The sequence below is a fragment of the Meles meles genome, chromosome 13 (genome assembly GCF_922984935.1).
Source record: "Meles meles chromosome 13, mMelMel3.1 paternal haplotype, whole genome shotgun sequence".
NCBI lineage: Eukaryota > Metazoa > Chordata > Mammalia > Carnivora > Mustelidae > Meles > Meles meles.
In genome coordinates, this window is record NC_060078.1 from 61,058,186 (window position 1) to 61,083,450 (window position 25,265).

At 44.6% G+C, this 25,265-nt stretch overlaps 1 protein-coding gene across 2 annotated transcripts; it reads left to right on the forward strand.

Annotated features, from left to right (window-relative positions):
• Positions 1-87: 87 nt before the first annotated feature.
• NOLC1 (nucleolar and coiled-body phosphoprotein 1) lies at positions 88-11,252 on the forward strand. Of its 2 annotated transcripts, none has more exons than XM_046027817.1 (13): positions 88-254; positions 3,002-3,057; positions 3,166-3,308; positions 3,411-3,541; positions 5,276-5,441; positions 7,559-7,701; positions 7,828-7,963; positions 8,243-8,371; positions 8,567-8,677; positions 8,765-9,409; positions 9,592-9,698; positions 9,925-10,017; positions 10,167-11,252. In XM_046027817.1, the coding sequence occupies exons 1-13, from the start codon at positions 135-137 to the stop codon at positions 10,323-10,325; spliced, it is 2,139 nt and encodes a 712-aa protein (XP_045883773.1). In that variant the 5' UTR covers positions 88-134; the 3' UTR covers positions 10,326-11,252. The 2 variants fall into 2 exon arrangements, with proteins under 2 accessions (XP_045883773.1, XP_045883774.1); XM_046027818.1 differs by having other exon boundaries at positions 3,169-3,308.
• Positions 11,253-25,265: the final 14,013 nt, after the last annotated feature.

The following is a 25,265-nucleotide window of genomic DNA, read 5'->3' on the forward strand; positions in this document are numbered from 1 at the left end:
GGAGTATGCCCGCCCCTTCCGCCGTACGCCCGCGCCGCGTGATGACGTCACAGGGGTCCACCCCCATCCGTCCGGGTTCTCGAGTTCCTGAGTCGTGAGTGTCAGCAACGGTAGTGACGCGTGTTGCCCGGAGGATGGCGGACGCCAACTTGCGCCGCGTGGTTCCCAGCGACCTGTATCCCCTCGTGCTCGGCTTTCTGCGCGATAACCAGCTCTCGGAGGTGGCCAATAAATTTGCCAAGGCAACAGGCGCTGTGAGTGCGGGCTTGGGACAAGGGCTGGGGTGGGAGGACCACAGGTCTTCGGGCCCTCACAGGGTTAGATTTCCGGGTACCGAGGTCTCTAAGGGTCCTCCAATCCAGTCAGTATCTGCGGGGCCTTTGTGCCGAGCCCTCGGCGGTGACCCGGGAGCCTGGAGTCTCGGCACCTGGTTCCCCACGAGGTCTCACTAGGTAGCGTTGAGTCTTGTTGCCTTTTTCTGTTGAGCGGTGCAGCGACGGCAGCGTGGGTTCCTCGTGGCCCAGGTCACGTGGCTGGCGGAGTGCGGCTAGCTGGAGGGAGCTTGGTGTCCCACCGGAGGCATTGGAGGCTCTTGGTTCCTTTTTGGGTTTTACGTTGGTTGATGCAAAACGTGGCTTTACCTGAACTCAGTCGAATTTACCCGGGACTCAAAAATGAAATTGCTTTAGAAATGGGGGATGGGATTTTCGTTAGTAAAAATTACAAAGTGAGAGTAGAGGTATACCAAAGCAGAACTGAGCATCACAGCCCTACCAGGCAGTGGGCTTGGATCTTTGACTTCTGGAATCAGGCACATCTAGATTTGGGACCAGGCTCTCTTACCTCTTAAGATGTGTAACCTGAACAGCTTGCTGAACCTCTCTGAGTTTGTTTCTGTACCTACAGAGATGCCATCATCCATTTTATAACATTTTTGTGAATTTCAGTAACGTGATAAATATGAAGTGGCAATCCCAGTGCCTGGTGCTCAGGAAGCATCAGTGAGTGAAAACTGTTATCATAGTTATGGTAATACATGGTTATGGGAATATAGGATGGTCCAAACACATGTAAAAAGTGGACCAGGGATGTGAAAGGGTTGGAATCTCCTGGAAGAAAAGCAATCATGGGTCGCCTGGGTAGCTCAGTCAGTTAAGCGTCAGGTCATGATCTCAGGGTTCTGGGATCAAGCTCCACATGGGCCTGCTTCTCTCTCTGCCCCTCCCCCTGCTTGTGCTTGCTCTCTCTCTCTGTCAAATGAATAGATAAAATCTTTAATTAAAAAAAAAAAAAGAAGGGGCGCCTGGGTGGCTCAGTGGGTTGAAGCCTCTGCCTTCGGCTCAGGTCATGATTCCAGGGTCCTGGGATCTAGCCCCGCATCGGGCTCTCTGCTCAGCGGGGAGCCTGCTTTCTCCTCTTTCTCTGCCTGCCTCTGTGCCTACTTGTGATCTCTGTCAAATAAATAAATAAAATATTAAAAAAAAAATCCTGATGCATGGGAAAACATCTTGAAAGAGGGTAGAGTGTAGTCTTTGACAGTCTTCTTAGCCTTTGACTGAGAAGTTAAATTTGTTCTTTGTGGCAGAATCAGGCTGCACAAAGACAGAATCACATCAGCTTCGGAAAGGGCTACCTTAAGCTGGGACAGCCTGCCTTGTGATCTCCTACAACTGCTTTCGTATTGGAACTGTTTTTTAATTGACCATTAGGGAGGCTGCAGAAAGTATTTTCACAATGGGCTGGATGGAATTAGGTCTTTTTCAGAATCAGGATTTTTTTTTTTTAAAGATTTTATTTCTTTATTTGACAAACAGAGATCACAAGTAGCCAGAGAGGCAGGCAGAGAGAGAGGAGGAAGCTGACTTCCTGCTGAGCAGAGAGCCTGATGCGGGGCTCCATCCCAGGACCTTGGGATCATGACCTGAGCCTAAGGCAGAGGCTTTAACCCACTGAGCCGCCCAGGTGCCCCTGTAACTTAGCTTTTTAACCAGTTTTGGAGGCTGGTTTCCAATGATTTGGTATTATAAATCATATTGCAGGAAACTCTCTCTTCTGTTAGTGTTCTTGTTTCATGGGTAAGGATGAATTCCTAGACAACGAATGCATTGCTAGTTTATTTATTTATTTTTTTTTAAGATTTTATTTATTTATTTGACAGAGAGAGATCACAAGTAGGCAGAGAGGCAGGCAGAGAGAGTGAGAGGGAAGCAGGTTCCCTGCTGAGCAGAGAGCCCGATGCAGGACTCGATCCCAGGACCCTGAGATCATGACCTGAGCCAAAAGCAGTGGCTTAAACCACTGAGCCACCCAGGCGCCCCTGCATTGCTAGTTTAAAGGGAGAGCACATTAAAAGATTTTTATTTTTATTTGAGAGAGAGATTGTGCACGTGTGAGCACAAGGGGGGCAGGGGCAGAGAGAGAGAGATGTAGACTCCCCGCTGAGCAGGGAGCCTGTCACTGGACTGGAGCCCAGGACCCCAGGATTATGAGCTCAGCTGAAGGTAGACACTTAACCAACTGAGTCACCCAGGTATCCTGGGAAAGCACATTTTTTAAAAGCTTTCATAAATAGGATTCACTGGGGATAGATGGTGACAGAAACTGTGAGTATCCCAAGTTTTTGATGTCAAAAATTAGAAAGGACATAAATAGGTTTTTTTTTTTCTCTTAATTTGTGCAAGTAGGAGAAGTCTTACAAAGATGTAACATTTACACCAAATACAGCAGGTATAGAAGAGGTCACTTTTTTTTTTTTAAGATTTTGTTTATTTATTTGAGAGAGAGAGAAAGTGAGTGTGAGCAGAGGGTAGAGGGCAGGGAACCTGATGCAGGGCCCCATCCCAGAACCTGAGATCATGATCTGAGCTGAAGGCAGATACTTAACTGACTGAGCCACCGGACACCCCAAAGCAGGTCAGTTTTAAAGAGAGAATAAAATCTGATTTCCTGCTAGAACAACCAGGATAAAATTTTCTTACTGAGTTCTTTTTGTCTCCTATAGACCCAACAGGACGCCAACGCCTCTTCTCTCTTAGACATCTACAGCTTCTGGCTCAAGTAAGTCTTCCCTGTATCACTGTGACTGGTTTTCCACCAAGGAGTTGGGCTGTGTTCTTTGGTGGGGGAAGATCCTGATTCCCCAAAAGTTAGCCTCATCTACCTCAGCAGGTCCGCCAAGGCCCCGAAGCGGAAGGTACAGGCAAATGGACCAGTGAGTAAGAAGGCTAAGAAGAAGACTTCATCCAGTGATAGCAGTGAGGACAGTAGTGAGGAGGAAGAACCCCAAGGACCTCCAGCTAAGAAAGCTGGTAAGGCTGGGCAAGGAGTGGGGTTAGTGGTTCCCAGAAAGGGATTTGTAGCCTGCCTGTTCCACGTGTCTGATTCTCACTGGGGTTTGTGGTTCTGTTCAGCTGTACCTGCCAAGCGGGCCAGTTTGCCTCAGCATCCTGGAAAGGCTGCAGCCAAAGCATCAGAGAGCAGCAGTAGTGAGGAATCCAGTGATGAGGAGGAGGACGATGACAAGAAGAAAAAGCCTGTTCAGGTTTGCACCTTTGGGAAGGAAAGAGGTTGTTGAAGGGATTAGAAAGAAGAAACCTAGAGTCCTGGCTTATAGCTTGGAACCAAGGGATGCCAGTGGGTGTATAACAGGTGACTACGGGGGCGCCTGGCTGGCTTAGTCAGTAGAGCATGGGACTCTTGATTTCGGAGTTACATGTTTGAGTCCCATGTTGGATGTAGAGATTACTTAAAAGGTAAATAAATAAGGGGCACCTGGGTGGCCCAGTCGGTTAAGCCTCCTACTCTTGGTTTCGGCTAAGGTCATGATCCCAGGATCCTGGGATCAAGCCCCGATTGGGCTCTCTGCTCAGCAGGGGTTCTGCTCCCTCGCCGTCTGCCCTTCCCCCCACTCCCAAGCGTGTGTGAGTGTGCATGCCCCCTCTGTCTTTATAAGATGAATTTTTATTTATTTATTTTAAGGATCTTATTTATTTGACAGAGAAGATCACAAGTAGGCAGAAGGGGGAGGAAACCAGGTTCCCTGCCAAGCAGAGGGCCCGATGTGGGGCTCAGTCCCAGGACCTTGAGATCATGACCTGAGCCGAAGGCAAAGGCTTAACCCACTGAGCTACCCAGGCACCCCATAAAATGAATCTTTAAATACATAAATACGTAAAATATGTAACAGGTGATCATGGCGGAGAAAATAGAAGTTTGAAGCTTGGAAAGGGTATGTGAGAGTGAAGTTGCACTCTGAATCTAGAGGAACCCATTCTGTTTCCAAGGTGGCATTCGTTTTTTCTGGGACACTGTCTAAGATCCCAAGAGTAAGTAAGAGTACGTTTTGTAGAGGAACTCTTAAGCAGGGAATGGCAAGGACAGGGTTGAGTTTTTCTTTATCTCTTTTTTTTTTGTTACGGTTAGTTTTTTTTAAATTTATATGACAGACACATCGAGAGAGGGAATACAAGCAGTGGGACTGGGAGAGGGAAAGCAGGCTCCCCACTGAGCAGGGAGCCCGATATAGGGCTCGATCCTGGGGCCCTGGGATCAGGACCCGAGCCAAAGGCAGATGCTTAAGAACTGAGCCATCCCCGCGTCCCTTCTTTCATTTTTTTAGAAGGATTTTATTTATTGAGAGAGCATGCACGTGTGCACACATAAGGGAGGGCAGGGGGCAGGGGGAGAAGCAGATTCTCCACTGAGCAGGGGGCCAGATGTGGGGCTCCATCCCAGGACCCTGATATCATGCCCTGAGCTGAGGGTAGATGCCTGACTGAGCCACCCAGGAGTCCCTTTTCCTCCCTAACTCCCTTTCCACATTATTTCCTTCCATCCCTCTGTCCATCCATCCATCCTTCCCTTTTTCTTGAGATTTTTAAATTATTTTTAAGTAATCTCTGTTCCCAGTGTGGGAATCAAACTCATGACCCCAAGATCAAGTTGCATGCTCTACCCACTGAACCAGGGAAGTGCCCCAATATTTTTGTTTCCCATGAAGAATTTGGTGCCCTTTTCAGATGCTGTCTTTTTTTAGTACACTCTGTGTCACACATGGTGCTTGAACTCATGATTCCAAGATCAAGAGATGCATACTGTACCAACTAATTCATCCAGGTGCCCTCAGATGTTGTCTTGCTCAGCATTTATTCGCTCTTACTGCTCCATTAGCTCCTAAAAAACAAAAGTAGTCTAGGTGGATGGTTTCCACCTTAGGATGCCCTTTGGGTACCCAGAACCTCTTGCTGATTTCTCTTCATTGTGTGTTTCCTCACAGAAGGGAGTTAAGCCCCAATCCAAGGCAGTCAAAGCTCCTCCTAAGAAGGCCAAGAGCTCTGATTCTGATTCAGACTCAAGCTCAGAAGATGAGTCACCAAAGAACCAGAAGCCAAAGACAACACCTGTGGCAGCTAAAACTCAGACTAAAGCCTCAGTCAAACCAGGTACTATTTCCATTCCCAAGAGGTCAGGCTGGGGACTAGTTTGCTCTGGGGACTAGTATTAAAATTGCTCATTCAGGGGCACCTGGATGGCTGTCAGTTGAGGTTCTGCCTTCAGCTCAGGTCATGATCTTAGGGTCCTGTGATTGAGCCTCGAGTTGTGCTTCACGCTGGATGTGGAGCCTGCCTAAGATTCTTTCTCTCCCTCTCCTTTTGCCATTCCCCATCCCATGTGTGCATGCTTGTGCCCACACTCGCCTGCTCTCTTTAAAAAAAAAAAAATTGCTCATTTAGCATAGGGGTGAAATGGCACTGGTTGTTGAATTAGAAATACTGCTTAGTGTCTTTTTTTTTTCCTTGAAGAGGCTTTTTATTAATAAGTGGAACATTTCATAATTAGGGATTAGCGCTAGAGAAACAGTCTGCAGTGAGGAAAAATGTAGTTTTTTTGTTTTTTGTTTTAAATCTTTGCTTTTTAAAAAATAAATTTGACAGAGAGATCACAGTAGGCAGAGGCAGGTGGAGGGGGAAGCAGGCTCCCTGCTGAGCGGATAGCCCCGTGCGGGGCTCAATCCCAGGACCCTGAGATCATGACCTGAGCCAAGGGCAGAGGCTTAACCTTCTGAGCCACCCAGGTGCCCCAAAAAACATATTTTAAAAAATGGTATCCAGAGACACCTGGGTGGCTCAATCTGTTGGGTGTCCACCTCTTGATTTCAGCTTGGGTCCTGATCCCAGGGACGTGGGATTGAGCCCCATGTTGGGCTCCACTCAGCAGAGAGTCTGTTTGAGAAATCTCTCTTTCCCTCTCCCTGTGCCCCCAGTCTTGCATGCTCTTTCTCCCTCAAATAAGTTAGTCTTTATTATTATTTTCTTAGTTTATTTTCTCTTAAAGTTTTTATTTATTTGAGGGAGAGAGACAGCGAGAAAAAGCAAGAACAGGGGAGGAAGAAGCAGGCTTCCCACTGAGCAGGGAGCCTGATGTGGCTGGCATTCCATTCCAGGTTGCTGGGATCATGACCTGAGCCAGAAGCAGATGCTTAACAACTGAGCCATCCAGGTGCCCCCTAAAATAAGTAAATTTTTAAAATGAAAGGTATCCCGCGGCGCTGGGGAGCTGAAACCTCTGCCTTTGGCTCAGGTCATGATCCTAGGGTCCTGAGATCGAGTCCTACATCGGACTCTCTGCTCAGTGGGGAGCCTGCTTCCCCCCTCTCTCTGCCTGCTTGTGATCTCTGTCTGTCAAGCAAATAAAGTAAGTCTTAAAGTATCCATTTGCCATTCTTGTTCATAGATGATATACATTCCTATAAATGCCGTTTTGTTATGAGCACTTGTACATCTATGTTTTGTGCTTTTCATTGCCATCATTTCTCTTATGCGTTTACTCTGTAGGACCTGTGAGAATTTAAACTCTTATAGTATTCTTATGATGACAGGTTATGATTTATAGGAGCTTCTCTGAATGAAGTTGGAGTAAAAGATTTTATAGAGTACATTTGAATTGTTTACATATTTTTTTTCTTTTTTACGATTTTATTTATTTGAGAGAGAGGATGTTCACACATGAGCTGGGGGAGGAGCAGAGTGAGAGGGACAAACAGACGCCCCTCTGAGCCCAGAGCCCGATGCAGGCCTTGATACTGTGACCCTGAGATCATGACCCGAGCTGAAATGAAGAGTCAAATGCTTAATGGACTGACCCACCCAGGAGCCACTACATCATATCATTTATTAAAGATAGTTTTATGTTTGAAATTGGTCAGGAATGTCATCCTTCGATAGTCAGCCATGGCGGTTTTCCTCATGCCTGCTCTAAAGGCAAGAGAATTGGGGTGCCTGGGTGGCTCAGTTGCTTTTGGCTCAGGTCATGATCCCCAAGGTCCTGGGATTGAGCCCCACATCGGGCTCCCTGCTCAGCGGGAAGCCTGCTTCTCTCTCTCTCCCACTGTCCCTGCTTGTGTTCCCTCTCTAGCTGTCTTTCTGTCAAATAAATAAAATCTTTTAAAAAAGTTAAATGGAGGCAAGAGAATCGATAGACTCCTAAGCTCTAAGCTAACAGGTTTTCAGGGTCCATTAAGGCCTTGGTATTTCTTACCCAGTTTTTTTTTCTTTCCTAGGTACGCCAGCTCGCACGGCACCTAAACTAACCAATGGAAAAGTGGCCAGCAAGAAGAGCAGCAGCAGCAGCAGCAGCAGCAGCAGCAGCAGCAGCAGCGATGAGGAGGAGGAGGCGGCAGCGGCGGCAGCCATACCTAAGAAGGTCTGGGCCATAACTTCTACCAGGGGATGGGTAGGGGGGTCGGGGAGTGAGGGTGTCTCCATTTCCTGGCAAGATTAGTTGGACCAGCTTTTTCCTGTGGTAACTAATTTTCTCCATGTGACGCAGACTGTACCTAAAAAGCAAGTGGTGGCCAAGGCTCCAGTGAAAGCAACGGCTGCCCCTACCCAGAAGAGTTCCAGCAGTGAGGACTCTTCCAGTGAGGAGGAGGAAGAGCAGAAAAAACCCATGAAGAAAAAACCAGGTGAGGTTTTTTTTTTCCTTAAAATTATTATTATTATTATTTTTTTTTTTTAGAGAGCACGAGCGAGCATGTGCACAAGGTGGGGGTGGCGGAGGGCAGAGGGAAAGGCAGAGAATCCCAAGTGGACTCCCTGCTAAGCATGGAGCCCCACCACAACACTTGTCTTTTTTTTTTTTTTTTTTTAAGATTTTATTTACTTATTTCACAGAGAGAGAGCATGTGCACGTGTGCATAAGCAGGGGGAAGCAGGTCCCTATAGTTTTTTTTTTTTTTAAACAGGTCCCTATAGTTCAGTCCCCCCACCTTCTGCTGCCCCATCCAAGAAGTCCCTGGGAACCCAGGCTCCCAAGAAAGCTGCAGAGAAGAAGCAGCCTGTGGAGAGCAGTGAGGACAGCAGCGATGAGTCTGGTGAGTCCCCTCCGTGGAGAATGGGCCTAGGGAGTAGATGAGGAATATAAAAGACAAAAATGCCTCTATGCCTTTTGTTTTTCACTGAAGCAAGACAGGGCTTAAGTTTCTGTGTGGGTCTTTGCAGCCTCCTTTTTGTTGCTTTTGGTTGGGTTGGGACTCTGGTTCCAGCCTAATGCCATAGGTTCTCTCCAGATTCAAGTTCTGAGGACGAAAAGAAACCTCCAGCTAAGGCAGTCATCTCTAAAGCAACCACTAAACCAGTTCCAGCAAAGAAAGCGCCAGAGAGCTCTTCAGACAGCTCAGGTGAGGTATATGGAGGCCCTCAGGGTGGTGGGAGCTCCAGGGGCTCTTTTTAGTCTGATTTCTATTTATTCTTTGCTCTCTGTCTAGACTCTGACAGTTCTGAGGATGAAGCTCCTTCCAAATCAGCCGGTACCACCAAGAATCTACCAAGTAGGCCAGTTGCCACTCCCAAGCAGCCTGCAGCTAAACCAGCCACAGCTCCCAAGCAACCTGTAGGTAGTGGCCAGAAGCCTCTCACCAGAAAGGCTGATAGCAGCTCCAGCGAGGAGGAGAGCAGTTCTAGTGAAGACGAAAAGACGAAGAAGACTGTGGTCACCCCCAAGTCCAAGGCAGCAGCCAAAGCAGCTCCATCTTTGCCTGCCAAACAGGCCCCCCAGGGTGGTGGGGACAGCAGCTCTGATTCAGATAGTTCTAGCAGTGAGGAAGAGAAGGAGGAGAAGATGTCAAAATCCCCAGTTAAAAAGAAGCCACAGAAGGCAGCAGGAGTTGTAGCCTCTTCGAAGGTGGCTTCCACAAAGCAAACAAAGGCTGAGAGCAGCAGTAGTTCTTCCTCTGATGATTCCAGTGAGGAAGAAGAGAAGGAGAAGCCTAAGGGCAAGGGCAGTGTAAGGCCACAAGCCCTCAAGAGCAATGGCACCTCTGCAGTGACTACGCAGAATGGAAAAGCAGACAGGGATAGCCATGAGGAGGAAGAAGAAAAGAAAAAGGCAGCAGTGGCAGTTTCTAAGCCAGGTCTGTATCCAAAGAATCCGTCTCCTTGGTTTGTCTCCCCAAGTATGGATGGGATATACACTTGGGAAATGGGATAGGGAGAGGAGGCCCACAGTTAGGCTTCCAATCATATGCCCTCGGTGTGGGAACCTGGGAGGAGGAATAGGAAACTGGTCTCCTGAGTCTGGCTTTTTGTTTTGTAGGTTCAGGAAAGAAGCGGAAGCAGAATGAGGCTGCCAAAGAGGCAGAGACTCCTCAAGCCAAGAAGATAAAGCCCCAGACCCCCAACACATTTCCAAAAAGGAAGAAAGTAAGTTATCTTATTTTCTTGTCGGGAGCCAGCCTTTAAAGAGTAGAAAGGGGCATCTGGGTGGCTCAGTTGGTTAAGCCTCCAACTCTTGATTTCCCCTCAGGGTCGTGAGATCTTGACAGCTCTCTGCTTGGCCTGGCACTCTTCCACATGTGTAGCTACGGAGGGCTTTTCTGTTAAATGGCCACTCTGTCTTTAATTTATTTCTTACTTCATTCTTCTCCAGGGAGAAAAAAGGGCATCATCCCCTTTCCGAAGGATCAGGGAGGAGGAAATTGAGGTAGATGCTCGAGTGGCAGACAATTCCTTTGATGCCAAGGTGAGGGGAGAGCATGTTTGCTGTTCTTAAGGGGGCTGGGTGGAAGAGAGGGCAGCTTTTTGGTTCATGTTGCCTTGAGCAGGGAGAAGAAAGTAAGAGGGCCTTGGTGTTGTCCTTCTGTGTATTAACCACTTCTCTCTGCTTACCAGCGGGGTGCAGCTGGAGACTGGGGGGAACGTGCCAATCAGGTTCTGAAGTTCACCAAAGGCAAATCGTTCCGGCATGAGAAAACCAAGAAGAAGCGGGGCAGCTACCGGGGAGGCTCCATCTCTGTCCAGGTCAATTCCATTAAGTTTGACAGCGAGTGACCTGGGGCCATGTGTGGTGAAGCAGGGGTGATGATCCAATGCCACTTACTTTCCCCAGTGGACCTGGGAAACCCTCAGCTCTATTAAGGAGGGGTCTTGGTGAGGACAGCAGTTTAGAAGAGGTCCGAAGACTTTGCATTGTAACATCCTCTCTGGCCCTTTTCTGTGTTCGTAGTTTTGTACAGATTTGTTTTTGAGTGTCGAGTAGCAAGGACAACATAAGGGGAGTGTTCTTTTTTAAGAAAAAGAAAAATTTTAGTTGTCATTCCCTTCTCCCTGTTCTGTGGAAGTCTTCATGCTGAGAAATTTGTATATTTTATATTAAATCATTTCCTATTGATTTTTGTTGTGATTTCACAGGTGGGTTCCCACAGATGAAGTCTTAGCTATTGCCCAAGATGTAGTAAAGGTTACATTATGAGTTTTTGTAATTGGAGAATTCTGTCATTTGTTCACATTCATCCATCCTACCCCTCACACAGCTTTGGGAAGGGACAGTTAAGAATGGTTAATGTATATGTTTGCTAAGCATGCACTGTGTAGTTCATCCTCTTTCATGGGGTTTAGGACTGATGTTTTCAGCGAGCATGGACTTAACTACTTTTGGGGATAAAATCCCCTTTTGTTACAGGCAAAATTCTGGTGTAGTGTGAATGCTGTGGGGTTAGTCTAAATATCTTGTTTTCTGTAATTTTAACATTTAATGTTTGCAGTATATGTTTAGTTTTTTAATTTGAAAGCATAAACTTTTCTATTGTTCAGAGACTTTTTTTGATGACCCTTAGTAGTACTAATTTAAGGACTGTATTTCCCTGTTTTTTACATTTTAGAGAACAAAACAACAATCTGAAAAGTACACATCACTTGGTATTTGTTTTAGTAAAACACTGATCAAGAAAGCGAAAGAATAAAAACTGTAACTAAAAACCTCAGTCTTTAGTAGGAATTAGATTACATTAGGCAAATTTATAGGTAGCTTGTGTATGTGCTAACGGAAATGGGAAGAACCTTTATGAAGCATATTAGGTGGTAAAACTTGGTGGGGTTAGACAACAAGATTGTTGTTTGTAGTTGGGACATGGGAGCATCTGATGTGCCCCTTTCAGAACCTTAACTGTCAGTAACAGTGGAGGTACCAGTAAGAAAAACCAATGAGGAGAAATACGACTCTGAGGCCAAGGCAGCTGATCCTAAAGCTGTAGGAGGTGACAGTGCTTGGCCAGAGCAAGATGTGGAGGGAGGAGGCAACAGCAAACTCTGGAGGCTGGGGCTGTTTCTGTGGTGGGAAAGTGTGCCCTAGCTTCATGGAAGAAGCAGGTTTTAAGATTAGCCACCCCTTGTTCCGATTCCATACTTGCCAGGTAACTTGATAGTAAGTTGGTTTTCTATGTAACTGCTTCTAGGAAGAATATGCAGCTTTCATGCTGACATGGGTACATCAGTCTGCATGGTAAGAGTTATCCATCTTACTACAAAATAATAAACTGGCTGGTGTGTAATGTGTCTTGGGAGTTTTTTATTGTGAGTCCAAAGCCTTCTCACCTATTTAAACCAGAACAACTTAGATACCAGTTAGAGGGCAGGAGTTTGACCTATGAGTTCACTGACGAACTTTCTTGACAGCAGCTTTCTGGCTTTTCTTGGCCATCCCTTGTGTCATGGTGCCTTGTCTAGGCCACAGATCGGGCATAGTCTAAACTGGGGTTGGCAGAATGGCCTATGGGCGAGTCTGGTCCACAGCTTGTTTTTATAATGCTTTGATGGTAAGAATGGTTTTTACATTTTAATTTTATTTATTTATTTGTTTTTAAGTAGGCACCACACCCAACATGGGGCTTGGTTTTTTACATTTTAAAAGTGCTTGGAAGAATATGTGGCTGACTTTATGTGGCTCACTGGGCCTATAGTACTTGCTAACTGGCCCTCAACAGAAAACGTTTGCTAATTCTTGGTCTAAGTCAGTGATTTTGCAACACTGGCTGAAAATTAGAATAATCTGGGAAACTTAAAAAATACTGAAACCCAAGGGCCCATCCCAGACCAGCTTGAGTGTGTCAGACCCTGGTGCTCTCTGGTGGGGCCTGGATGTAAGGATTTTGTTTTTTAAATCTTCTGAGTGATTCTAATATGAGCAGCTGAGGTTGAAAGCCACTAAACTAAGAGTGTTTGAAAATAATTGGGGCGCCTTGGTGGCTTAGTTGGTTGAGTGTCTGACTCTTGGTTGTGGGTCATAGGATTGAGCCCTGTATTGGCTCTGCTCTCACAGTGTGCTGGAGATTCCCTCTCCCTTTTGCCCTTCCCCTGCTCGTGGGTGTGCTCTATCTCTAAAATAAATAAATCTTAAAAAAGAAAAAAGAATTGGTATTTTTTCATTATTCTCATGCTTTCGTTTTCAGATATAAAATCTGGTACAGGGGCGCCTGGGTGGCTCAGTGGGTTAAGCCTCTGCCTTTCGCTCAGGTCAAAGGAGATGTATGTTTAACATTTTAATTATTATTGCTCTCCAAAGCCATTGTACTAATTTGTAGTTCCAGTAACAGTTTATGGAAAGTACTTGGCCTTCTTCCCCAACATTTGGATAAATGAAAGTGCTGAGTCTTTTTTTTTTTTTTTTTAAGATTTTACTTACTTGACAGATCACAAGTAGGCAGAGAGGAAGGGAAGCAGGCTCCCTGCTGAGCAGAGAGCCCGATGCAAGGCTGGATCCTAGGACCCTAAGATCACGACCTGAGCCTGAGCTGAAGGCAGAGGATTAACCTGCTGAGCCACCCAGGCATCCCAGTCTCTCTCTTTAAAAAATATTTTTGGGGGCGCCTGGGTAGCTCAGTGGGTTAAGCCTCTGCCTTCTGTTCAGGTCATGATCCCAGGGTCCTGGGATCCAGCCCTGCATCAGGCTCTCTGCTCAGCGAGGAGCCTGCTTCTCCTCCCCTCCCTCTGCCTGCCTCTCTGCCTACTTGTGATCTCTGTCTGTCAAATAAATAAATAAATAAAATCTTTAAAAAAAAATATTTTTGGTGGGTGCCTGGGTGGCTTAGTTGGTTAAGCATCTGCCTTCAGTCCGGGTCATGATCCTGGAGTCCTAGGATCAAGCCCCATGTCTGGCACCCTGCTCAGCGGGAAGTTGGCTTCTCCCTCTTCCTCTATCCCCCTGCCCACTTGCTTCTGCTCCCTCTCACTCAATCTCTCAAATAAAATCTTTTTTAAAGAGTTGTGTTTTTTTAATATACATAACTTGCTGTTTTTTAGCCATTTTATTTTATTGTTTTAAGTAATCTCTACTCCAACATGGGGCTCAGACTCATTGCCTGGGGAATCAAGAGTCATGCTCTACTGACTGAGCCGGACAGGCACCCCATGTCTTTTTTTAAAAAATTATGGTAAAAAACATTAAATTTACTATCTTAACTACTTTTTTATTTAAGATTTTATTTATTTATTTGACACGGGGTGTGGGGAACATAAGCAGGGGAAATTGGAGAGGGAGAAGAAGGCCTCCCGTGGAGCAGGGAGCCTGATACAGGGCCCATCCCAGGACCTGGGATCATGACCTGAGCCACTCAGCCTTCCCTTAGGCAGCTGCTTAACCCACGAGCCACCCAGGCGTCCCTTAATATAATTTAATTTTATTTTTTTTAGATTTTATTTATTTATTTGACAGAGATCACAAGTAGGCAGAGAGGCAGGCAGAGAGAGAGGAGGAAGCAGGCTCCCTGCGGAGCAGAGAGCCCGACGCGGGGCTCGATCCCAGGACCCTGAGATCATGACCTGAGCCGAAGGCAGCGGCTTAATCCACTGAACCACCCAGGCGCCCCCCTTAATTTTATTTTTTAAAGATTTATTTATTTATCTGACAGACAGAGGCCACAAGTAGGCAGAGAGGCATAAGAGAGGGGGAAGCAGACACCCCACTGAGCAGAGAGCCGGACGCAGGGCTCCATCCCAGGACCCTGGGATCAGGACCCGAGCCAAAGGCAGAAGCTTTAACCCACTGAGCCACCCAGGTGCCCCTGAGTTTATGTATTTTAGATATTAACCCCTTAGCGAGTCTGTCATTTCCAAATATATTCTCCCATTCAGTACATTGCTTTTTTTGTTGATGATTTTCTTTGCTGTGCAAAAACTTTTTAGTTTGATGTAGTTCCTTTTTTTTCTCTTTTCTTTTTTCTTTTCTTTTCTCTTATTCTATTTATTTTATTTTTGCTTTTGTTGCCCCTGCCTGAGGAGACAGAGGCCCCCCAAATTATTGCTAAGACCAGTGTTCCCCCACCCCAAAAGCAGCATTTAATTACTCTGGCCCTCCAGCCATAGAGGGAGTCACTTTCCTGGCTTCTGGGGAAATGAGGCTGCTTCTCATTTTGTGCTCCTGCTGCAAAGCATGCTGGGTGTCCTGGGGTGCTCCCCGCTTTGGCCTTTGGTGAGACCCCCAATGCTGCTGTGACTGGGTGTGGTGGGAGACAGGACACTCCGGGTGTTCAGAGCATGTCCCCAACAGACTGAGCGCCCATTCGAACCTTGTTTCTCATTCCTCCTAAGACACTTGTAGGATGCACCTTCTCACTGACCATCAGCATCTCTTCTTTCCTGGCCACCAGTTGGACAGAATCACCCTCCAGGCTGTTGAGGAGGGTGCTCTGCAGGCCTGGGATCCCTGGTATTCCTTACTGCATGCAGACAGCCTAGGCTGGACTCTAGCCATCAAGGCTGACTAGAGTCTGAAGTGTCAGTCTGCACTTCTTTTCTTTTAGGAGTTTTATGGACTCAAGTCTCTTGTTTGTTTGTTTTAAAGAAATACATTTTAAGATTTTTATTTATTTATTTGACAGAGATCACAAGTAGGCAGAGAGGCAGGCAGAGAGATTGGAGGAAGCAGGCTCCCTGCTGAGCAGAGAGCCTGATGTGGGGCTCGATCCCAGGACCCTGGGATCATGACCTGAGCCAAAGGCAGAGGCTTTAACCCACTGAGCCATCCAGGTGCCCCAGGTTTTTTTTTTTTTTTTTTTTTAATAAAGATTTTATTTATTTATTAATGTATCAGAGCACTCAAGTAGGGGGAGCAGTAGGCAGAGACAGAAGGAGAAGCAGACTCCCCACTAAGCATGGAGCCTGATGCGGGACTCGATCCCAGGACCCTGGGATCATGACCTGAGCCGAAGGCAGATGCTTAACAACTGAGGCTCCCAGGTGTCCTGGCTGCCTCAGATTTTATATTCAGGTTTCAGTCATTTTGAATTTTTTTTTGTATATGGCTTAAGAAAGCGGTCCAGTTTCATTGTTTTGTGTGAGATTGTTCAGTTTTCCTAGCACTGTTTACTGAAGAGACGGCCTCTTCCTCGTTTTATATTGTCACCTTCTTTGTCATAGATTAATTGACCATATTAACATGGGTTTATTTTGGGGATCTCTTCTGTTCCATTAATCTCTGTATGTTTTTATGCCACTACCATACTGCTTTGATTACTGTAGATTTGAAACAGAGTTTGAAGGCTGGGAGTGTCGTACCTGTACCTTTGTTTTTCTTTCTCAAGATTGCTTGGCTATTCAGGGTCTTCTGTGGTTCTACACAAATTTTAAGATGATTTGTTCTATTTTTGTGGGGCAAAAATATTTTTAATTAAAAAACTTTTGAGGGGTGGTGCAGCCGGGGTGGCTCATTCAGTTAAGCATCTGCCTTCAGCTTGTGTCGTGATCCTGGAGTTCTGGGATCGAGCCCCCTGTTGGGCTCCCTGCTCAGCAGGAAGTCTGCTTCTTCCTCCGTCCCTCCTCTGCTTGTGCTATGTCTCTCTTTCTCAAATAAATAAATAAAATCTTTTAAAAAAAGACTAATTTTTAAAATTTACTTTTATTTATTTATATATATGTATATATATTTTTAAAGATTTTATTTATTTGAGAGAGAGAGAGAGCATGAGTTAGGGAAGAAGGTCAGAGGGAGAAACAGACTCCCTGTGGAGCCGGGAACCAGATGCAGGACTTGATCCCGGGACTCCAGGATCATGACCTGAGCCAAAGGCAGCTGCTCAATCAACTGAGCCACCCAGGCACCCACTTCTATTTATTTTTTAAAGATTAAATTTGGGGCACTTGGGTAGCTCAGTGAAGTGTCTTGTCTGCCTTTGGCTTAGGTCATGATCCCAGGATCCTGGAATCAAGCCCCACATTGGGCTTTCTGCTTGTTGGGGAGCCTGCCTCTCCCTCTCCTTCTGCCTACTGTTCTGCCTACTTGTGCTTGCTCTCTCTGTCTGTCAAACAAATAAATAAGATCTTTTAAAAAAGATTTTATTTTATTTTATTATTTTTTTAAGTAATCTCTACAACATGCTGTTGGTGTTTTGATAGAAATTGCTTTGAATCTGTAGATTGCTTTGGGTAGTATGGGCATTTCAACTTAAGGTTTTCAGAGTACAGATCTCTCACCTCAGTTAAATTTATTCTCAGGTATTTTGTTTTTGATGCAGGTTTTTTTTTTTTAAGATTTTTATTTGACAGCAGAGCACGTGAGAGAGAACATGAGTTGGGGGAGGAGCAGAGAAAGAGGGAGAGGGAGAAGTAGACTCCCTGCTAAGGAGGGAGCCTGACATAGGAGTTCCATCCCAGACCCCAGGATCACTATCTGAGCCAAAGGCAGACCTTAACCAGCTGAGCCACTCACTCTCACTCTCTCTCCCTCTTTTTTTTTTTTTTAAAGGTTTTATTTATTTATTTATTTCACAGAGAGAGAGAGAGAGAGAGATAACACAAGTAGGCAGAGAAGCAGCAGAGAGAGAGGGGGAAGGAGGCTCCCTGCTGAGCAGAGAGCCTGATGTGGGGCTTGATCCCAGGACCCTGAGATCATGACCAGAGCTGAAGGCAGAGACTTAACCCACTGAACCATTCAGGCGTCCTTCTCTCTCTCTCTCTCTCTTTTTTAAAAGATTTATTTTAGTGAGAGAGAGCAAGAACATGAGTGGGGGTAGGGACAGAGGGAGAAGATCTCAAACAGACTGCACACTTAGAGAAGAAAACCCCCAATGTGGGACTCTATCTCGAGGATGCTGAGCTCATGACTGAGCCACCCATGCACCCGCAAAGGGATTGTTCTCTTATTCTCTTTCTGGGAGTTGGTTATTAGCGTAAAGAAATGTAACATTTCTGTATTAATTTTGTATCCTGCAACTTTACTGAATTCAATTAATAGTTCCAATAGTTTCTTAGTTCCATTAGTTTCTTGGAGTCTTCAGGATTTTCTGTATATAGTATCATGTCGTCTGCAAATAGTGACAGTTTTACTTTTTTTTTTTTTTTTTTTTTTAACAATTATTGCCTTTTCGGGCACCTGGGTGGCTCAGTCGTTAAGTGTCTGCCTTCAGCTTGGGTCATAATCCCAGGGTCCTGAGATCAAGCCCTGGGTCGGGCTCCGTGCTTGGCAGGAAGCCTACTTCTCCCTCACCCGCTCCCCTGCTTGTGTTCCCTCTCTCTCTCTGTGTCTCTGTCAAATGAATAACTAAAATAAAATAAAAATTAATTGCTTTTTATTTCTTCTTCTTTTCTGATTGCTGTGGCTAGGACTTCCAGTACTATGTTGAATAAAAGTGGCAGGAGTGGACATTCTTGTCTTGTTCCTGATCTTAGAGAAGAAGCTTTCGGCTTCTCAGTGTTGAGTATGATGTTGATTTGTCATATATGACTTTTATTTTTTTAAAGATTTTACTTACTTGAGACACCTGGGTGACTCAGTCGGTTAAGCATCTGCCTTCCGCTCAGGTCATGATCCCAGGGCCCTGGGATGGAACCCCATGTTGGGCTCTCTGCTCAGTGGGGAACCTGCTTCTCCCTCTCCCTCTGCCTACTGCTCCCCCTGTTTGTGTGCACTCTCTCTCTGTGAAATAAATAAAATCTTTAAAAAAATTTTTTTGCCTATTTATTTATTTTAGAGAGAGAAAGAACATGAACCAGAGTTGGGGGGGAAAGGCAAAGGGAGAAGAGATAGAGACTCCCAAGTAGTTGTGGGGCTCAGTCTCACAACCCCAAGATCATGGCTGAGTTGAAATCAAGAGTCAGACACTCAACTGAATGAGCCACCCAGCACCCCTTGGCCTTTGTTATTTTGAGGTATATTCCCACTCCACCCACTTTGTGGAGAATTTTTAATCATAAATGGATGTTGAATTTTTTCAAATGCTTGATCTGCATGTGTTAAGATGATCATTTGTTTTTGTTTTTTTAAATTTTTACTTCCTTATTTGAGAGAGAGACAGAGTGAGAGAGAGCATGAGAGGGGAGGTCAGAGGGATAGCAGACTCTCCATGGAGCTGGGAGTCTGATGCAGGACTCAGTCCCAGGATCCCAGGGTTATGACCCGAGCCAAGGGCAGTCCCCAACCAACTGAGCCACCCAGGCACCCTAGATGATCATATGATTTTGTCCTTCATTTTGTTAATCTGTATCATGTTGATTGATTCACAGATATCAAATAATTTTTGCAATCCTGGAATAAATCCCATTTGATTGTGGTATATGATCCTTTTAATATATTGCTGAATTCAGCTTGATGATATGTTGTTAAAAATTTTTATATCTATGTTCATCAAGGTTATTGGCCTGTAATTTCTTTTTTTTTGGAGTGTCTTTGTGTGCTTTTGGTATCTGGGTAATGCTAGTCTCCAATCTTAACTTTTTTTTTCTTTTTTAGTAATCTCTACACCCATTATGGGACTTGAACTCACAACCCCAAGATCAAGAGTCACATGCTCCACCGACTGAGACAGCCAGGTGCCGCAATCTTAACCTTTTTTTTTTTTAAAGGTTTTATTTATTTGACACAGAGAGAGAAATCACAAGTAGGCAGAGAGGCAGGCAGAGAGAGAGGGGGAAGCAGGTTCCCCGCTGAACAGAGAGCCCGATGCGGGGCTCGATCCGAGGACCCTGGGGTCATGACCTGAGCCGAAGGCAGAGGCTTTAACCCACTGAGCCACTCAGGCGCCCCAAATAAATAAAATCTTAAAAAAAAAAAAAGATTTTACTTATTTATTTGAGAGAGAGAGAGCAAGTGAGCCAGGGGAGGAGCAGAAGGAGAGGGACAAGCAGGCTCCACGCCCAGTACCTGATAGGGGCTCGATATCATGACCCTGAGTTCTTGACCTGAGCCCAAATTAAGAGTCAGATGTTTAACTGACTGAGCCACCAGGCGCCCCCTTAACCATTTTTGTGTACAGTTCAGTAGTGTTCAGCATATTGATATTGTTGTGCAGCAGATCTCTAAAACTTATTCATCATGTAAAACTGAAATTAAAGCCATTAAACACTAATTTCTTACCATCTTTGGCAGCCATCTTTCTACTTTCTATGATTTGTCTACTTAAGACAATTCATGAGTGGGATCATACAGTATTTTTTTGTGTGTGATTGCTTATTTTAGCATAATGTCCTCAAGATTTACCCATAATGTAGCATGTGACAGGATTTTTTCCCCAAAGCCTCATAAAATTCCATTACATGTATATACCACATTTTATTTATCCATTCCATTGCTTTATTTTGCATTTCTCTTACACATTCAGTCATTTATATTTTTTTTTCCATGAAGTGTGACCAACCCTGTCTCCTATTTTAATTGGATTATTTATCTTCTTTATTTGGCAGAGAGAGAGAACTTATAAGCAGGGGGAGCCTCAGGAAGAGGGAAAAGCAGGATCCCTGATGAGCAAGGAGTCCGATGCCTGACTTGATCCCAGGACCCCGGGAACCTGAGCTAAAGGCAGATGCTTAACCTACTGAGCCACTAGGTGTCCCTAGATTATTTATCTTTTTCTTAATGATTTGTAAGTGCTCTTTTTTTTTTTTCCGTTTTATTTATTTTTTCAGCGTAACAGTATTCATTGTTTTTGCACAACACCCAGTGCTCCATGCAAAACGTGCCCTCCCTATTACCCACCACCTGTTCCCCCAACCTCCCACCCCTGACCCTTCAAAACCCTCAGGTTGTCTTTCAGAGTCCATAGTCTCTTATGGTTCGCCTCCCCTTCCAATTTTTTTTTTATAAACATATAATGTATTTTTATCCCCAGGGGTACAGGTCTGTGAATCGCCAGGTTTACACACTTCACAGCACTCACAATAGCACATACCCTCCCCAATGTCCATAACCCCTCCCCCTCTCCCAATCCCACCTCCCCCAGTTTGTTTTGTGAGATTAAGAGTCATTTATGGTTTGTCTGTAAGTGCTCTTGATGTAGTAAAGAGATTAGCCCTGGCGCACATGACTGGCTCAGTTGGTGGAACATGCACTGCTTGATCTTGGGGTTGTGGGTTCAAGCCCCATGTTGGATATAGAGATTACTTCAAAATAAAATCTTAGAAAAAAAAAGGGGGGGAAGAAAAATAAGGAGATTAGTCCTTAATCACAGATTAAAACTTCTTTTTCAGGTATTTTCATTTTATTTTTTTATTTTTTTAAGATTTTATTTATTTATTTGACAGAGAGAGATCACAAGTAGGCAGAGAGGTAGGCGGAGAGGGGGGGAAGCAGGCTCCCCGCTGAGTAGAGAGCCAGGTGCAGGGCTCAATCCCAGGACCCTGAGATCATGACCTGAGCTGAAAGCAGAGGCTTAACCCACTGAGCCACCCAGGTGCCCCTCAGGTATTTTCATTTTTTTTTTTTAAAGATTTTATTTATTTATTTGACAGAGAGATCACAAGTAGGCAGAGAGGCAGGCAGAGAGAGAGGAGGAAGCAGGCTCCCTGCTGAGCAGAAAGCCCGATATGGGGCTCGATCCCAGGACCCTGAGATCATGACCTGAGCGAAGGCAGCGGCTTAATCCACTGAGCCACCCAGGCGCCCCAGGTATTTTCATTTTAAAATGGAATATAATATGTGTCCATTAACTTTTCTCCTTAAAATAGTTGAATAATTTGTAACCTTATTGTTTTGTTTTTAAGGTTTTTTTTTTTTAATTTAAGTAATCTCTATACCCAACGTGGCATTCAAACTCGTAAGCCTGAGATCGAGTTGCATGCTCTTCTGACTGAGCCAGCCAGGCGCCCCAGCTTACTGTTCATTGTTTAAACTATGGCTTATGGGCACCTGGCTGGCTCAGTCATTAAGCATCTGCTTTGGCTTACGTCATGATCCCAGGGTCCTGGGATCGAGCCCCACATTGGGCTCCCTGCCCGGCGGGAAGCCTTCTTCTCCCTCTCCCACTCTCCCTGCTTGTGTTCTCTCTCTTGCTTGTATCTCTCTCTGTCAAGTAAATAAATAAAACCTTAAAAAAAAACTATGGCTTATTTGTTTTTTTCTTTTGCATTTCATAAATATAACCCATCCTAGTGTTGTTTGCCTTTTTAACTTAGTAGACCTCCTTTCTCCTTAGGGCCTTGCAGAGCTCAACCTGGTGTATATATACATTATGAGTGAGTGAGTGTGTCTATGTATATGCAGGTAAAAGGTTAACACAAATGAAGCAGTTTAGCGAATTGTCTAACACAGCATTTACTAGAAAGATTATTTAATCCCTCTGAGTCTACTTCCTCATATTTAAAATGACAGAGTATTTTTTTATCTTGTCTATAAAATCTGACTACCCTACAGTACTGTTGTAAGGACTGAGGATTTATCTAAAGCGCTTAGCACAGTCCCTGGCACATTGTAAGGACTCTGTGACTGCCACTTGCACAGTAAAAGGAGATTTGGGGAATAACATTCCTTGGTGTCCTTGTGATATGCAACATACCTTTTGAACAAAGTCTTGAATCATATCATAGAGTGAATGGTTATATCTAGGCAACGTTTTGTTGTTGTTGTTGTGCTTTGATGTTTGTCTGTTTCTATTCATTTGCCAAATATTGATAGGCAGAATTGATCCTATTTCTTAGAAACTTTAGGTTGGTAAGGGATCTAGGATTCCTACGCAATGCTGATGGGTTTAGGCTGTTCCTGAAATCCATAAGTTCAGTGAATCGCACATAATGATGGCTCGTGCTCCTCTGCAGTGGACTTACTTCATATGGACAAAAGTTAAGAGACTTTCCAATACCTTGTAGGTTTGTGCTTTGCAGGTTATATCTACACTGCAACCCAAACCCATTAGATCAAGGTTTCTCACACACCATTACCATTTGGGGCCAGATAATTCTTTGTTGTGGAGGACTGTCCTGTGCTTTTTAGTGTATGTGGCAGCATCCCTGGCCTTTCCCAGTGGGTGTCAGTATCATCTCCTAGTTTGAACAGCCAAAGTGCTCCTGATGGATACCTAGGAATAAACCTTACCAAAGAGGCAAAGGATCTTTTCTCAGAAAACTATAGAACCCTCATGAAAGAAATTGAGTAAGACACAAAGAAATGGAAAAATGCTCCATGCTCGTGGATTGGAAGAATTTTGTTAAAATGTCTATGCTACCTAGAGCAATCTACACATTCAATGCAATCCCTACCAAAATACCATCAACTTTTTTCACAGAGCTGGAACAAATAATCCTAAAATTTGTATGGAAAAAGAAAAGACTCCCAGTAGCCAAAGGAATGCTAAAAAGGAAAACCAAAACTGCTGGCATCACAATTCCAGACTTCAAGCTCTATTACAAAGCTCTAATCATCGAGACAGTATGGTAATGGCACAAAAAGACACATAGATCAATGTAACAGAATAGAGAGCCCAGAAATGGACCCTCAACTCTATGGTCACTAATCTTGGACAAAGCAGGAAAGAATGTCCAATGTAAAAAAGACATTCTCTTTAACAAATGGTGTTGGGAAGATTGGATAGCCACATGAAGAAGAATGAAACTGGACCATTTCCTTACCCTACACACAGAAATAGACTAAAAATGGATGAAAGACCCCAATGTGAGACCAGAATCCATCAAAATCGTAGAGGAGAACACAGGTAACAACCTCTGTGACCTTAGCCGCAGCAACTTCTTGCTAGACATGTCTCCAAAGGCAAGGGAAACAAAGGCAAAAATGAACTCTTGGGATTTCATCAAGATAAAAAAGCTTTTGTACAACAAAGGAAACAGTCAACAGAACCAAAAGACAATAGACAGAATGGGAGAAGATATTTGCAAATGACATATCAAATAAAGGGCTAGTATCCAAAATATATAAAGAACTTATCAAACTCAACACCCAAAGCACAAATAATCCAATCAAGAAATCAGCAGAAGACATGAACAGACATTTCTGCAAGGAAGACATCCAAATGGCCAACAGACACATGAAAAACTCCACATCACTCAGCATCAAGAAGATACAAATCAAAACCACAATGAGATACCACCTCACACCAGTCAAAATGGCTAAAATTAGCAAGTCAGAAAACAACAGATGTTGGCGAGGATATGGAGAAAGAGGAACCCTCCTACACTGTCAGTGGGAATGCAAGCTGGTTCAGCCACTCTGAAAAACAGTATGGAGGGCCTTCAAAAAGTTGAAAATTGAGCTCCCCTATGACCCAGCAATGACACTACTGGCTGTTTACCCTAAGGATACAGATGTAGTGATCTGAAAGGGCACCTGCACCCCAAGGTTTATAGCAGCAATGTCCCCAATAGCCAAACTGTGGAAAGAGCCCAGATGTCCATCGACAGATAAATGGATAAAGAAGATATGATGTGTGTGTATATATATATACACACACACACAATGGAATACTACTCAGCCATCAAAAAAGAGAAATTTTGTCATTTGCAATGAAGTGGATGAAACTAGAGGCTATTATGCTAAGTGAAATAAGTCAATCAGAAAAAGACAATGATATGATCTCACGGATACGTGGAATTTAAGAAACAAAGCAGTGGATCATAGGGGAAGAGAGGAAAAACTAAAACAAGATGAAACCAGAGAAGGAGACAAACTGTAAGAGACTCTTAATCTCAAGAAACAAACAGAGGGTTGCTGGAGTGGAGGGGGGCGGTGCGAGGGATGGGGTGGTTGGGTGATGGACACTGGGGAGGGTATGTGCTATGGTGAGCGCTGTGAATTGTGTAAGACTGATGAATCACAGACCTGGACCTCTGAAACCAATAATACATTACATGTTAATTAATTGCATTTATATTTTTTAAAATGAAAAAATAAAATAAAAATTTTTTTTTTTTAAAGATTTTATTTATTTATTTGACAGAGAGAGATCACAAGTAGGTAGAGACGCAGGCAGAGAGAGAGGAGGAAGCAGGCTTCCCGCGGAGCAGAGAGCCCGATGCGGGGCTCGATCCCAGGACCCTGAGATCATAACCTGAGCCGAAGGCAGCAGCTTAATCCACTGAGCCACCCAGGCGCCCCTAAAATAAAAATTTAAAAAATGCTCCTGAGGGGCGCCTGGGTGGCTCAGTGGGTTAAGCCTCTGCCTTCGACTCGGGTCATGGTCTCAGGGTCCTGGAATCAAGCCCCATGTCAGGCTCTCTGCTCAGCAGAGAACCTGCTTCCCCCTCTCTCTCTGCCTGCCTCTCTGCCTATTTGTGATCTCTCTCACTCTGTCAAATAAATAAAATCTTTTAAAAAATGCTCCTGATAGTTCTACATGTCCCCTGGGAGACAAAATTGCCCATAGTTGAGAAACAGCTGAGTATCAAGTGATTTGCCTAGGGTTGATAAAACTGCAACTGGGCAGCACATTGAGATAAAAATGCAGTCTCTGTCCTTTGAATATCCGTCTACCTGTATTCAGCATTGTTTGAGTATCTATATTGTACCAGCCATAGAACTCTCTGAGAGTTCAGTGTCTAATGGGGGAATTTGGACCTGGGAACAGTTCTGTACACCATGCTAAGTCCTGACAACAAGGGCCAGAGTAGCACCCCAAAGGGGACAAGTAATGAAAGACTTAGCTGGCATTGTCCCACGATTCAGAGAAGAGTAGCAGTTTCAGATATAAGGAAGGCACATGCCATTGCAAGAAAGAGGAAAAATTTCTAGTGGGAGAAGAGGGACTTTGGTGGAGCAAGTGGAGGGGTGTGTGGGAGGTAGGG